Raw genomic sequence first — 16,229 nt, 5'->3', positions numbered from 1 at the left:
GAGTCCAGAATTCTTGCTGAAAGCCTCCTTGGCACATACCATTCTGCTTCTCTTCTGCCGCAACTATGCCCTGTTTCTGATGTATTTTTGCCATGGACTTTCCAAAAATTGGTTCATAGAATCATAGAATATCAGGGTTGGAAGGGACCTCAGGAGGTCATCTAGTCCAACCCCCTGCTCAAAGCAGGACCAATCCCCAACTAAATCATCCCAGCCAGGGCTTTGTCAGGCCTGACCTTAAAAACCTCTGAGGAAGGAGATTCCATCACCTCCCTAGGTAACCCATTCCAGTGCTTCACCACCCTCCTAGTGAAAAAGCTTTTCCTAATATCCAACCTAAACCTCCCCCACTGCAACTTGAGACCATTCCTCCTTGTTCTGTCATCTGCTACCACTGAGAACAGTCTAGATCCATCCTCTTTGGAACCCCCTTTCACGTAGTTGAAAGCAGCTATCAAATCCCCCCTCATTCTTCTCTTCCGCAGATTAAACAATCCCAGTTCCCTCAGCCTCTCCTCATAAATCATGTGCTCCAGCCCCCTAATCATTTTTGTTGCCCTCCGCTGGACGCTATCCAATTTTTTCACATCCTTCTTGTAATGTGGGGCCCAAAACTGGACACAGTACTTCAGATGAGACCTCGCCAATGTCAAATAGAAGGGAACGATCACGTCCCTTGATCTGCTGGCAATGCCCCTACTTATACAGCCCCAAATGCCATTAGTCTTCTTGGCAACAAGGGCACACTGTTGACTCATATCCAGCTTCTTGTCCACTGTAATCCCCAGGTCCTTTTCTGCAGAACTGCTGCCTAGCCATTCGGTCCCTAGTCTGTAGCGGTGCATGGGATTCTTCCGTCCTAAGTGCAGGACTCTGCACTTGTCCTTGTCGAACCTCATCAGATTTCTTTTGGCCCAATCCTCTTGTCTAGGTCCCTCTGTATCCTATCCCTATCTTCCAGCATATCTACCTCTCCTCCCAGTTTAGTGTTGTTTAAATAGGATCTATTACTCTTCTTCCACATCATCTGGTTTTAGGAAGAATGGAGAAGTGCTTTCTTCTCCCTCCCTTTCATTGCCTAGCTTTCCACATCCCATTCCATTAATTTGGTAATTTTTTGTCACCTGTCAAAAACGGGGAAATTGGATTTGACCTAGATTATGATCTCTAAAAATAATTATTCGTACTGAGCATCCGCATCTCTTTGTAATCTGAGTATTCATTAACATCTTGATTAATTCTGATGACAGGATGGCATAAAATACCCATGAGAGATGAGACTGCTTCATTTATCTAAACCCTGTGTTAATTGCAAGTACCTTCATACACAAAAAAGTACAGTATTTATCATACAACCATCAAACAGTTTTGTTTATAATGTAGGATTCTTCCAACTAAATGATGTTACCAAATCACCTTGTATAACATGTGATAAAGTCTGTTGAAATTAAGCTTTTGTAAATGAAGAAGTTTATGGGGTTTTTTTTAAATTCCCAGATCAATAGACTATATGGCCAGAGTGAAAAGCTTGAAAAATGTTCTAAAACATATGGAAAACAGATCTTCCTGTACTTGCTTACCAAGACCCGAGTTCTGGATTTTGTGTGGAAATTATGCCAGTTTCAACAAGGCCCTGTTATTTTAATGCTTACTCATATGAGGTGGTGGTACTGCTGTGATGAACCCCATAAAATAAATAGAGGTAAATTGGCTCTAAAACAGGACAGATAATGTCAGCAAATAATCTGTTGTAGGTGCTTGTGATGTCATTAACTAATGTCAGAGAAGTACAGAACCCTGAATTCAGGGTGTAGCAGAGAAGCACAGGGGGAAATGGATTTCAAATATTAATATTTGGGGGAAAAACAGTTAATAATTTTCAAATCAGTGCTCTGTTACTGATTTGGAATTTGAAAGAGTGATTTTAAATTTCTGCGGCTTTTCAGATATCCTTGAAGAGTTCTACCAATACGGTCTGCTTAAAAGGGTCGTTTATATTTTATCTTAAAAACCTTAGCTTCAACTTATTGATTGTTTCATTGTCGGGGTGAATTGAATTCTCTTGTCATTTCAACCTTCTCTTTTCTCCACCCTCCCCCTTCTTTTTATTAGAGAAATGGCTAATACTGTTAAAGACTTCCCAATATTCCCAGTGGGCCATCTGTTCTCCTCTGCCCTTCCATGGCATTTCTAGAAGCAATGCACATCAGGCAAGAGTCACTGGGCCATACTCTGCCCTCATGTACACTGGTGTAGATGCACTGGGGTTGCTTTATATTGACACTGATGTAATCAAAAGCAGAGCTTTGCCTGACATTTTCATTTTCATGCTCATTCAGCACAATGGAGGCTAGATCACCCAGCAGGAGCAGTATCAAGGTCATACTGTCTTCTACAGTTTATAGTGTCAGGATAGAAACTTCCCTCTCAAATTCACTAGGTGCATCTGACTCGCTGCGCCACTACCTCACCACCCTTTTCGGAGTTTGCCCTGGCCACTGACAGCCTTCCATTTGAACGGCCAACTGGCAGTTTCTAGGTATCTCCACACGCATGTCTATATCTGTATTAGACTGAAAGCAAGGATCCACCTTGATCAAGAGGGATAGAAATTGGTGCTGTTTTCAGCTAAGATAACGAGAACCTATTTCTGTCTAGCTGAAATTCTGCCTTCAAGATGCATCCTGTTCCTTTCGCTTGTCCCTGACAATGTATTCTATGTTACTGATCATCCGATGGTTGGCAGAGATGGTCCATTCGTTTGGTGTGCTTTGTCTTCACAGCTTCATGCCAAAGATCCCAGATGTGCACTGCATTTATTCTGCTAGTGGAGCCCAGAGTTGCATGATTCCATATGAACATGAAAACTAGCAGTCTTCTTAGAGGATCTGCAGCTACTCTTTGTCCTGTATATCCAAAAGAGTGACCTAGTAAATGAGAGTATAATTATCACGATATTTACATCAAATCCCAGTACGAAGCCCCATCAGTCAGATTTCCACATCCATAGTATTGCTGCTTATTGGAGTCCATCTTTCATAATTTCAAAAATATACCTAATTATGTTACACTGTGAGTTATTTTGGGTGGCAAAAAAGTACCAGTATGCACAGCCTGGATATTAGGCAGGGATTCTGCTTGTAGGGGCAGATCCTCCGATGGTGCAAATCAGCAGAGCTCCATTGAAATCCATGGGATACCAATTTACATGAGCCGCTGATCCAGCCCATTCCATTTGCTCACATGTATTATAGTGCTCTCACTGGTCTGTGGGATTCTTACAGAGTTTATACATTTTTCCAAGCTCAGTGTTTCTTTGGACGTCTCAGATCTTCTCTAATCGGCCACTTTGAGCTTCTCTGATTCCCCTCTTGACTACTCTGGGCTTCTCTGGCCTCCAGTTTTTCAACTCATCAGGTATTTCTGATCTCCCCCTGCCTACTCTGTTCTTTTTCTGTTGTGCCTTGTCTCTTACTGTTCATATCTACTCATTAAAAATTCTGCTCTAACAAAGAGAGACGACGCGGTTTTGGCTTCTAATGTGTTATGAGTCTATATGCTGCCTCCAGTTAATGTGAAGTTTGCTTTGTGTAGCTATAAACAAATGTAAACAGCTTTCCTATCTAATGTCATCACATAGCACTGGAAATAGTGCAGCAGCATGAAGGAGGGGCAAGGGGCAGGTTGCATACACGTGGTTACTGAGATTTATAATTCTTCAGAGACTAGGAATAAAAACATAAATGCACTTTCATTCCAATGTGCCTTTATTGCCTTGATTTAAGGCTGGAACAGGCTGAAGTGACCTTAAATCATCCTGGGCTTATACCATTAAAAAGTCACATGTGCAACGTTCATCTTCACACATTTTAGTAGCTCTCCAAATAGGCAATCACTGGGGACCTTCAGCTTCGTGAGAGCCTGAGATTAGGAGGATATCAAATGGAAATGCTCTTTTAAGCTGCAGGATAAGTCAAAATATCTGAACGCTAAGAGCAAACAATTTGCTAAATCCCCATTTCATCCTCCAGCCTTTGCACTGGATGGCTAATTCCTTTGTTTAGCGCTGTGGTGTTTTATCTCCAGGTGGGAGAGCAGTGCCTTCTTGAGCCAATATTCCTGCTGCCTGCAGATCAGACAGTAGTGGCTGCTCTGTTATGAGCATGGCAGCTGGTACGTTTTTTTCTTTCCCAGCAGGAGACTGAGCATTTCATCATTTTTAACACAATTCACCAGCTGGGACCAAGTGTCCTAGTAAGCAGTCAAATACCTTCTTCCCCCCCCCCGACCCCCACACCCACACCAGCCCAAACACCAACACCAAAGGAACCATGTAAGGCTGCCCTACTCCAAAGTGCTCTCAAAACACGTTAACTGGTATTAAGTTGTAACGTGCTGTTATGGGCTTTTTCTATCCATAGCCTCAAGTCCTTCACCAGAAAGACAAGATGCAGCTCGGCCGTCAAGCAAGAACCCTTCGACCTGGACTGTTGATGATGTGGTTTGGTTTGTGAAGGATGCAGATCCTCACGCGTTAGGTCCGCACGTGGAGCTTTTCAGAAAACATGTACGTAGGAAGCGGTCCATGGTGTAACCCAGCTATTTGGGCTGAGTTTACAGGTCATTGACTTTACCAAGTGAGAGCCTTATCTTGTGAGGCAAGGAGCATCCTCAACGCTGGCTGGCTGCAGGGGGAATTGATTGCGCTCAGCGGCTTACAAGACACAGCTGATGTTAACATCCAAGTGTTGGAGTTTAACTCTACATTAAAAGAACTTCTAGGTCCAACCAGGTGATTCGTGTCAGCAGAGGCTGAGAGTAATGTGTGGAGGAATTGCTCTCTCAACCCCTGGAGGAAAGCAATGCTTTATGTCATTCTATAGCTAATCCCCTGGGCTGGGTGCTTAAGGCCATATCTTAATTAGCTCCAGGACTGTGTTTAAATGAAGTCCAGGCCAGTAAGGAGCTAACTTAGTTTCCTTGACCATTACAGACACCGTATGGCTTTCCTATAAATTGTTTGACAAAAGTATGGTATAAACCAGCAATGTAGACAACATAGTTTAGCCATCTGCAGTTGAATGAAAGTTGCCTTGCCGGAAGGTTTTGAGACTGGGGCGGAGAGATGTAAATCAGGGGAAGCGGGTGTGAATGTGAGGAAGAATCCCAGAAACATGTGCAGACTTTCCCTGCTATTCCTCGCCCTGTCCCAGAAAAAAGAATGTTTAGGAAGTGACAAGTCTGCCTAGTACAAAAGCATCAGGGCGTTTTTTGTTTTGTTATTGCATATGTAGCAGATTCTGACATATTGTCTTATACAGCATGGAGCATGGTGTGCTGACACAACAGCCTCTAGGTGAACTATGCTGTAGGATTTTATATGGTGCCATAGTCCTACAGTATTTGTGACAAAAGAGACCCAGCTAAATGGGCACTAAAATTTGTCACATCTTCCATTGTGAAGTACCCAGCACCTGTTGTATATACTTAGAGTCAGTTTCATTGTAAAATATGCAATAGGTCTGAGAGCTTGGGTGAGGCTACTGCACAACTCAATTCAATTAGGCCTTTGAAATATATATATATATCCCTGCAATTTTTCAACCTTCAAATCTAAGCTGGATTAGCATGGAGACCCCAGAGGGGAGAGACAAGTGATTAGTCCATTAACCTTAGCCATATCTTCCTGTGTGTTAAATCTTTCTATGAAGCATAATTTACTTTGATGCACTTAATGTCATTGACAGGCCCAACAAGCACCTGAAATCATTGCTTTAGCAATCAACTAATCTTAGCCGTGACACCACAGTTGTAGCAGGGCAGTACAATGAAGAGAAAGTGGGAAAAGGAAAAGCGAATGAGGACAGTGCTATCTCTTGCCCTGTTATATTTAAAGTGACCATCAGGGATTGGGGATTGACTTATACTTACTGTGCCAAATTCACCTAAACAGCTGTAGGGAGAGATAATCCCCCTGAGCCAGTCTACTCCCCTATCTCCACAACAGGGAGGGCAGTGAGTGGTACCATCACAGCCCTACCTTGTGTTTTCCCATGTAGGAAGGCAGCTCTTGCTTGTGGCCAAGATTCTGCAGTAACTCTGTCAAAAGTGGCTACTGGGGGTGTGCACTGGATCCGCAATTCCCCCAACCTCCTGGGCTGTTTTCTGTGCTGCAGCCTCTCCCAGGGAGAGTTTCTGCATCTGGAGCCACTGCAACAGGGTCCAGGCTCAGAGGAATCTAACCCATAATTGATAGAGTCACTGAAGGGGGCAGAACTGGTGTGAGATCATCAGCTGCACACCTCTCTTGCAGTAGCATTTCTGGAAATGAGTGTGTGCGGTTTTGCAATGACTTCTCAGCAAGAAGAAAACAGCAAAAGTGATACCCAGTGGGGGAGAAGGGAAGGAGAGAGAGAGAGAGAGAGAGAGTTTGCAGAGAATAGTACATGAGGGAGGAATACATGGAGAATTAACAAGTAGCAAAATCAAACTAAAAGGGAGCAAAGCAATGCAACGCTCTGATAGTTTAATTATGATCAGTAATTGACAAATGCATATGTGAAGGAGACTAAAATCTTTATGTTTAAGGTCATTAAACCTGTTCATTCAGAATTATAACCTGCCTCTTCCAGTGATGGATATTGTAATTGTGAGCACATATAGTTTTCTAGACCTTCTTCATATTGATTATTTTAGCTTTGTTCAAGTTAGCTTACCACTCGACAGTATTGCTTGGAGAGGGTGACCTTACTGGGAGGGGAAGCCTACATTTTCAGCTTCTGAAGTGGGACCAAGAAGTGGGAAACGCACTCTCATTTTGCTGTTTTAATCTTTTTATTCACTAGCAGCCTGATCCTGCAAATCCTTATTACTGAGTATAGCGCTAGCTATTCCGAATAGTCCTAGTGAATCAACCCACAGGGTTAATGCCCCTTTAGGGATTACTCACCATGCTGAGAAATATGCTCGGGAATAAGTGTTTGCAGAAACAAGCCTTAATGCTTTCCTATTGCAGCTGGAAGCTGCTCGCTATCTCCAAATGCTATTGCAGTCTTGCAGGCTGTACTTGAGAAACCTGTGTCACTTCTTGCTCCCAATCCCTCATAAAAACACTCCAGTAGTCTACAATATTGCTCCAAATTACTGTGGGCCAGACCTCAACTAGTGTAAGTAAACCTAACTCCCTTGGCTTCAGTGAGTTACACCAGCTAAGGATCTGGTCCTGCATCTTCTAATAGTGCTATTGCAGAGTTTTAGATCACTACTGACACAGTATTAATAAAAAGAAATCAAGCAAACATACTTTTTCATCAGAGGGACATAGCTATTGCAGGATATTTAATTAAATATGAATGCTCCCTCTGGCACACTCTTGTCATGTAATTTAATTCTAACCCTTACATACTAATAATGTTAAAGGGAAAAAAACATTTTGAAAAAGCCAGATTCACTCTAGTCACTTGATAGTATTTTATTTTACTTCATTCTAAACTCCAGAAGTTTGTTTTTCTTTATGCTATGCACATGCTGGTTGTATCCATATTTGAATGCAACATTGATTCTTCCTTATCTTACCTTCCGAAAATGATAGGAAGAAGCGATAAGGAGAAAGTGGTTTCCAATGTGGTGTGTGGGGGCAGGAGGAGTGGAAATTGACCATCAACTGCTGATTGAGTGAATCATAAAGTGATCTTACTGCGGATCAGCACTAAGCACAATAATGGTCCATGCACATTAAGCTTGATAGTAATGCTTCATTAGTATAACATGGATCACACAGACACACTGACCATCAAACAGAAACGATGCAATGTATGGAAGTCATGCTAATATTCAGCACTGATATGGCACGTTTTAACGTCAATGTGCTTTGATGAAACTTTAAAATTGACAAAATTTCAGCCAGCTCTACTCTGAATGAAGCCATTTGAAGATGCAGCTGGAAGATGTCTTAGCTGCAATGGAATGCTTGCTCTCTTACTTTTTCAGCACTGGTCACAGGTTATACATCTTGATTTTTCTCTCTCTTTTTTTAAAACAGGAGATTGATGGCAATGCTTTATTGTTACTGAAAAGTGACATGATCATGAAATACTTGGGGCTGAAATTAGGACCAGCATTGAAACTTTGTTACCACATCGATAAACTCAAGCAAGCAAAGTTCTGACATTTCCTTCAACAGTGGCCCAACATAATCCAAGATAGCAGACTAAAGGTAACATGTTGCCTTATAGAAATTCATCAATTTGTGAATTGTTTTTCCCTCTTTTTTTAACAAAGACTTTCTTTTTTAATACTTGTGCATCTTCACCTTTTTTTAATCCAATGGGGTCTTTTAGCTGTTCTGTGTTAATAATTTTCCAAAAAGTATATAATTACAATAATTATTTTATATCATTAATATTGTTGTTATGATTATAGTAAGTCCTATTTTTGTAATCAGAAGTGGGAAATCGGAAACAAATACAGCTTTGACACATGCTGAGGACTGATGAGAGACTGTAGAAGAGTCACTCATTAGCCACCTGTCAGCCTCTGGGGCATAATTAGTAACTTGCCAACGTCTGGGGTGTGGTTATAATGCAGACCCAAGAACAAGAGCATTATGAGATAAAAGGCCTGGAAAAGGTCCGATTAATGCAGTTTTTTTGGTCAGCTATTGTTGTCTTATGGGCACTACCCCATGTCTTGCACTATCTGGAAAACTTGAAATTCTTTAGTTTAAAAAAAAAAATTCTGAAGACTGAAGTACCTTGTTTTCCCACTAGAGGGACAAATCCTTATAAACTCGAGGCTTCAGCTGCTGATGATATGGTGGCTTTCAATAGGATGTGATTGAGCCATCTTGATTTTACGTCTAGTATACACACAAATTAGGAACTGCAGCTCCTAGCATGATCAACCCTTCACTGCTCACCGACAACTAGTTCACCGTTTAGAAAAACCAAAACGCAGAAAGCGTTCCTGATAGGATGCCACAACACACTGCATCTCGTTTAGTCAAAAAGTGGTTGGATAGCTCCCAGAGCATCTGGCATTCTCAGCAGTCTGCCTCCTTCCTTCAGCCATGCCTGTGTGCCATATATTTTGTGGCACTCTTTAAAAAAGCAAAAGAGTGCAGTGGAAATGTTCTCCAAAAAGAAGTTGAAAACACAACGCACATTGTACATTTGCAACTGTGTTGGATCTAAAAGGTAGATTTTCTAGATTAATTTCCTGACTGAAGCTGCCATTGTGGGTAATCTTGTTAACCTTCAGCACATATGCAGAGGTGTTGAGCATTAGGATTTAAGTGGATTCAAAATGTCCTTCTGCCCCATAAAAGAACCAAAAAAAAAAAAAAGACGATTGTCCACATCCTATGTAGCCATGCCAGGACAAGTATATTTTTAAAAAATAAGAGATTACTTATGGGTTGGATATGCTCTTATTTTCTTCTTTAAAAATGAGATTTATCAAAAGGATACCTCCACCCATTCAGCTTAAACAGCATTCTCTTTAAATGAGTGTCCAGATTTTTTAGCAACTCTTTGAGATATTAGGGCTGTGTGATAGCAGACTCAACCAGTCTCAGAGAATGGATTCCTGAACCTCTACATGGCAGTGATCAGATGGTACCATCCAATTCTGTTCATGTCGAATAAAATGTTACCAAAAATGTCATGCAGAACAAATCTCATTTTTATGTGCAACATTAGAATAAACCTGCTACAAAAAGATACAAATTCAGGGTCTGATCCTGAAAACACATATGAATGTGAAAAATTTTAATCCCATGAGTAGTTTAATAGAACTCACCGGGGTTATTCACATGAGTAAAGTTACTTATGCGCTTATATGTTTGCAGCATTGGATCCGCAAATGACTGACCAGTTTTCAACAAGTCCTGTATGCACACTGAAATGCCTTTGAAATGAACACCTGAATAAATGTGTTAAACAAAATTCCTATAATACTAAGTATAAAATATACTAATATCTAAACATACGGACGATTAGAATTTTAAACTGAGCTGCGTTGCTTTATGTCTGTGTTGCACAGAATGAAAATCTGCTCAACCAGATGTGTGCTAGGGACATAAATGTGTTCACACCAACATGACGGTTATACAGTTAATTGATCACTGTTGCATTTTCAAAAGTTAAGTCTTTTACCTAAAATAATGCTACTTATTTGACCTGCTTTTAAAGTAAGCCCAAAAGAGTTTAAAGACCTTGATATATCTGTAATGTCATACTCGGCAAATCCTAGGACAATCTAGTTTTCTTACGTTCTGCAATGTAGCCCATCTTTCTTATTTAAAAAAAAAAACTTCTGATTTTAGTTCCTTCCATCCAAAAACTCACTTCATTGTAACATAGCTAACTCCAAAAGAGAGCAGGTCAAACATTTTCCAGTGGGATGTTTTTTCCATTGCAAAATGCTGTTTCCTCAAAATCTAAACTTTCCATGGGAACCTGATGATTTTGAGAAAATTTTGTTTTGCAAACCTCCCTGAAACAAACATTTCACCATTATTGAAACACTTCACTTTTGACATTCATGGGAGGAACATTTTTGGGGTTTTGTTTTCAAAACAACATTGCCATTTGAAAATGTTTTTGATTGTATATTATATAGAAAGTCAAATTTGAATGAAATGTTTTAATTGACCCAAACCATTTTAAAAAAAAATTCATTTTGTATAAAATTTCTAAATTCAGTGTTTTGCTCTGATTTGGAAGAAACCCAAATTTCAAATTCTGGAGTTTCCCACAGAACAGAAGTTCTGGTTACTCACAGCTCTACTCCTAACATACTTTCTTTCCTCTCTCTTCCCCTCTTTTAGCCATTAAAACTGAATAGTAATCAGAAGGCAGAGACAATACTAACAACATATATAAGTTAGTTAGCAACAATGATATTTTTACATCCAATGTGCTGGAAGAATTTTCATACACCATTGTATGAATCTTGTATATACAGTCAGTGGTGCTATTTTTTTTATATTAAACTTTTAAATATGACAGACTGTTGAAGTCAGGATGTTTAATGTTTTGTCCTTGGTGTTTTGTTTTCATTGATTGTATTGCACAGAAGTACAATATATAGCAAAAAAACCTCCTTTTTGTGTGTTTTGAAATTAAAGGCAATTAGGGGGAAAGCATTATTGAAGCAATATTGCGATTATAACTAACTTTCCCCCTCATAAGTCTTGTCAAAGATGGTAGTTAAATAGCTCTGCTGTGTAAAACCAGTCAGGCCACTTCCTCTGAACAAGCACTAAAGAGTCAGAACATACATGTCATTCATTTCCAAATTAGATGCATTTTTAAACATAGTTGGTACAAATTACTTTGCTTCTTGTTCCGTTCATGGCTTTCACTTCAGACTGTAGCCAATCAAGTTCTACTTTTGAACCATCCTGAGAGGTGTGTGTGTATGTATGTATCCTTAAAAGCAATTATGTGGGTCTGTTTTCTGCTTTAAAAGAATCATAGCTGGATCAAAAGATATTTGCTACAAGCAATTTCAATATTTTATGAGTATTCCCTTTTGTTTACAAATGTAGGCATAGTCTAAGAATTTTGGGGAAAGTTGTGAGTGAGTTCTTTAGCTACTGTAGTTAAAATAGCCTGTCCCCCAATATACCTGCTACTGATCTTTTTTTAAAATGGCTGACCAATTCGACCTGTTCTGTTTACACAGCTCATTCATTTTTCCTTCTCACTGACCACTGCTGCTGTCATGGCATCTTCTCCCTCACTGACAAATACATCCTTCCAGAGCAAGGGCTGGATTAGCTCCATAAATTGCCCCATGGCAATCCAGTGCTGTCAGCCTCCACTTGGGCTGAGCCTACTTTTGAACCTGGGCCCCTCTTGTGTGGCAGCAAGGGGAGCTGCTGCTTCTGCAGAACTATCAGTCTTGCTCAGGATGATCAATGCATAAAGGTATCCTTGAAACGGGTTGTGGCAAAAGCATTGCTGAGAGCCATATACTGCCCCCATATACTGTCGTGGGGGAGGGTTGATCCTTAGCTCACAAAGATATGTCCAGAGAGGAATTTGATTTGGCCTTTGGACTGCTCCTGCTCAGCTGCAACGGGGGAGCCATGAGTGGAGAGGCAGTGAGGTTAACTGCAGAGCAAGTGCCCAAGCGACCCCCAGTAGGTGGTGGAGCTACTGCAGGTCATCCCTGCAGCCCAGCTGGTTGTGTGAGGATTCAGCTGGGTTGCCAAATGGGTGAGAGGGATATCAGAGGTGTGAGTGCAAACCGAATGGGTGACACCCGGCAGCCCTGTTCTCTGCTCACACTACTTCTGATCAAGAACCCACTGATGTCATTAGAAAAGAGTCCCATTGGCTTCAATGGGCTTTACTCCAGCCCTAAATCAGGTGGGAGTCTATTCAAGTCAATAGTTATACTGGTGTGAGACTAGTGGAACAGAGCAGAGACTCATGCCTCTAGTGTTCCAGTCCAAGGAATACTGTGCATTATTTGTAAGCCATAGTGAAATGTTCGGTTCTGTACACTGAGTCTGTTTCTACACATGGGGTTTTCTCCCCTTTGGAGTTAGTTATAAGAATGCTCTGTTGGCACATGCTTCTTCTGTATCAAAGGACTTGGGACTATTAGGAAAATAACTCACAATAAGCCTTTTGAGGGAAATGTAGTGGAGAATTGTGTCCTTTTCCAAAAGCAAACCTTAGTGCAAGAGTTCCAGAATGCAGCACACGAACACATAAAGTGTCACAGTTTTTATAATATTGCAGTAGTTCAAACAGGGGTGCAGAAATGGGAAAATCCATACCCACAAAATATGGTTCTAAATCTGTACTTACAGATTACAGTGCTTGCAATAGTTACATGCTGCTTCCTAATCCACACTCCCTTCATGGACAATTGGAAACGGTTTCTTTTGGAAATCTAAAATTGTACTTGAAAAAGAATCACTTTTATTCATTGCCATGAGTTCAATATTATGGAAACATGTCTGCTAACCATTTGCTTTGTGTAATTTGTACTAATGCTAATAAGAAACAGCTGTGATGCTTCTTGTTGTAAATTCTTTTGTGGTGGCAGTGGTATTATCACATATTCTTCCCCAATGTGATAGGCTCTAGTAAGATAGAGCTCTTATTCTGACACTACTCAGCTTGAGCAAATTCCATCAACTCAAAATTAGAACTATGCACAACTTAATTGAGAGGATGTCTCTCTTTGTTCCCAGTCTCTGAGCTACCAGGTGCCTGGCTCTGAACTGATGGGTGAGTTCATATGATGCGTTGGAGATAAGTCACTGCTTGTGTAGTGTTTTCAACATTGCTGGATTCAGCATAAGTGTAAGTGGCAGGTTAGGTTACTTGCAGTTTAAGCAAAGGGCTTTCAGTCTGAGGTTTAGCAGTCAAGGAAAGCAGCTTATTTCAAAAAGAAATGTTCTAGTAAAATATGTTGGCACTTTAAGACTCAGACTGAAACACAGACGGCTTTTCTCAGCGGCAGTCCCAAGTAAAATGTTTCCCTTATCCATGGCTAAATAAAGAATCTTGATCCTACTCAGGCCAATGTAAGTTTTACTATTGACTTCAGTGGGACCAGAGCTTGGCCCAGAAAGCAGGGCGAGCTTCAGCCAAGTTCTAAAGTAAGCAGAACCTCACAAGGCCTATTTCATCCTCCCTTGATCTACTCAGAAATAACAAAAGCTCACCAACCTACTCCAGGCCCTCTCCCATACAACTCCTTCCTTGCTGGTTTATCTACTCGGCTGCCCCGGGAATAATTTCCTGTTGCTAATGAAGCCCATTAGTATTCCAATAGGGAGCTTTGCTAATACACCCATTTTTGTCAGCAAAGTGCAGGTTGGGTGGCAGTGTGAGAGGGGGAGGTGTTAACCCTCTGCCTACCAGAATCTGTGTAGGATCCTTTCAGCCACGTGCTGGAAGGAAACATTCCATAAGGCTGTTACATACACATGGATGTTTGATGAGTTCTCAGTTTTGAAAGACAAATTAAATTAATAGAATATCAGAGTTGGAAGGGACCTCGGGAGGTCATCTAGTCCAACCCCCTGCTCAAAGCAGGACCAATCCCCAATTTTTGCCCCATATCCCTAAGTGGGCCCCCTCAAGTATTGACCTCACAACCCTGGGTTTAGCAGGCCAATGCTCAAACCACTGAGCTATCCCTCCCCACTAATTCTACATACAGAGCTTCTAAATATTGAACCAAGCAAAATCTCCCATTGATTTATACATGACTCCACTGGGAGTTTTCCCAGCATAAGCACTTTGGGATCAGACCCTTAGTGGAATTTAAAAACAAAACTGTTTAAAACCAATCTAAGTGGCCCATTACGTTTAGCCACTTTAATAGTAATGGCACTTGATAGTGCTTCAAATGTATCAGTCTCTTGGATGGTGTCATACTAAAATAATAAGGCCAGATAGGACAATAGGAAAGAGTCCACTTGCTATTGAAGTATTTTTCTTTTTAGTTTCTGGAGAGCTGCCAAGAACAGTGCTTCAGACTGGGCAGGAGAAGGATGATGGGCATGTGTGTGGCTTAGCTAGACTGGCCTGGTTTTGTAGGCAGGTGGTGAAGTGAGTAAAATAAAAGCAGGGCTCAGAAGCTAAGAAGAGCAGGTTTCAAAGAGGAGGAAGTCCTGTGTTTTCCTAGTGTCCCCTTGTCATCTGTGGCCTACTTCCAGACTTGTATAGAATCTTTCCTGAACATATCCATGTTTCTTTATAGCCCATTGTTATTGTTAAGGGCAGAGATCATGGTGCCCTTCTCTTTTAAAGATAAAAATACAGGCCACCAGTTCCCCATTATAAGTGCTTTATAAAAGAACAGGAATCAGTAAAGGGCTGCAGACAAAGGGAAATAATAGTAAGGACATTTTAGAATGTAATTGCTATGCAACTGTCACTGTCTTTGCACTCAGAAGTAAGGCAGTGTGAGAGAGAGAACTTCTGAACTTGGGTGAATCTAAACTGGCAAAAGATTGATGTTTAATTGTATTCCTTACTTTAATGGTTGCCTGATCCGTAATGTGTTTTCTGACTATGCGTATTTGCTGCAATGGCAGTACTGAGAATTGATCAACACACCTGAGTCTCAGTGGAACAAAATGACTATCTGTCAAATCTAATCTCTTTTCTCCATTGCATTTCTAACATGCTGTAGTACTTCGGAGTGTCCTTACCAACTTGATCCCAGTTTGTGTTGTACTTAAGGAAGAAGCGCTCTTCTTTTCTTATGACACAGTAACGCAAAAAGTTCAAAAAGCAGATGCTACCGGATGCTGTAGGCCAGATTCTCAGCTGGTATACATTGGCATCACTCCAATCACTTCATTGGAATTACACTAATTTACACCAACTGAGGATCTGGCCTTGTACATTACATGTACAGTAGAACCTCAGAGTTATGAACACCTCGGGAATAGAGGTTGTTCATCTGAAATGTCCGTAACTCTGAACAAAACATTATGGTTGTTCTTTCAAAAGTTTACAGCTGAACACTGACTTCATACAGCTTTACTGTGCAGAAGGAAAATGCTGCTTTTAACCATCTTAATTTAAATGAAACAAGCACAGAAACAATTTCCTTATCTTGTCAAATCTTTTTTTTTAACTTTCCCTTTTTTTAGTAGTTTACATTTAACACAATGCTGTGCTGTATCTGCCTTTTTCTTTTCTTTTCTTTTCTTTTCTTTTCTTTTCTTTTCTTTTCTTTTCTTTTCTTTTCTTCTGTTGCCTGATTGTGTACTTCCGGTTCCAAATGAGATGTGTGACTGACTGGTTAATTCGTAACTCTGATGTTCATAACTCTGTGGTTCTACTGTAAAATATGACTGGCAGAAGTTAGGAATCTAGAGTCTGTGAAGGGGAACCTGTGTGCATTTTTTTTACACCACAGAGCAGAAAATCAAGATCCAAACCATTAGTCCGCTATTCCTCTATCTCACACAACCCACTGCCTGATTCATCTATGCACTTTGCAATCCTAGAAGTGAAGGGCAGAAAAGAGCTATTGGCTCATCCAGTCCATGTCCCCATAAGAAGCCAGACCAGATTCCAGTCTTTCAGTTCCACTGCTGTAAATTCAGTGGAGTTACTCCACATTTACACCAGTGTAACTGAGAGCAGAAGCTGACCCTCCATCCCGTGGTGCTAATGAGGTTCAAACCCAAGATCTCGTGTGTACTAGAGAGGTGTGTTAGCCAGCTATTATTATTAACAACA

At 40.8% G+C, this 16,229-nt stretch overlaps 1 protein-coding gene across 6 annotated transcripts in view; it reads left to right on the top strand.

Annotated features, from left to right (window-relative positions):
• Positions 1 to 15,575, top strand: part of SCML4 (Scm polycomb group protein like 4) — a 111,143-nt gene extending 95,568 nt beyond the window's left edge. For all 6 annotated transcript variants that reach the window (XM_038396194.2, XM_043510769.1, XM_043510766.1 and 3 more), the window contains 2 exons: positions 4,422 to 4,567; positions 8,042 to 15,575. In XM_038396194.2, coding sequence (XP_038252122.2) covers positions 4,422 to 4,567; positions 8,042 to 8,167 — 272 coding nt within the window. In that variant the 3' untranslated portion in view covers positions 8,168 to 15,575. The remainder of the gene's footprint in view (positions 1 to 4,421; positions 4,568 to 8,041) is intronic.
• The last annotated feature ends 654 nt before the right edge of the window (positions 15,576 to 16,229 follow it).

The sequence above is a fragment of the Dermochelys coriacea genome, chromosome 3, assembly GCF_009764565.3.
Source record: "Dermochelys coriacea isolate rDerCor1 chromosome 3, rDerCor1.pri.v4, whole genome shotgun sequence".
In the NCBI taxonomy this organism is placed as follows: Eukaryota; Metazoa; Chordata; order Testudines; family Dermochelyidae; genus Dermochelys; species Dermochelys coriacea.
This window is presented reverse-complemented; position numbering and strand designations above follow the sequence as displayed.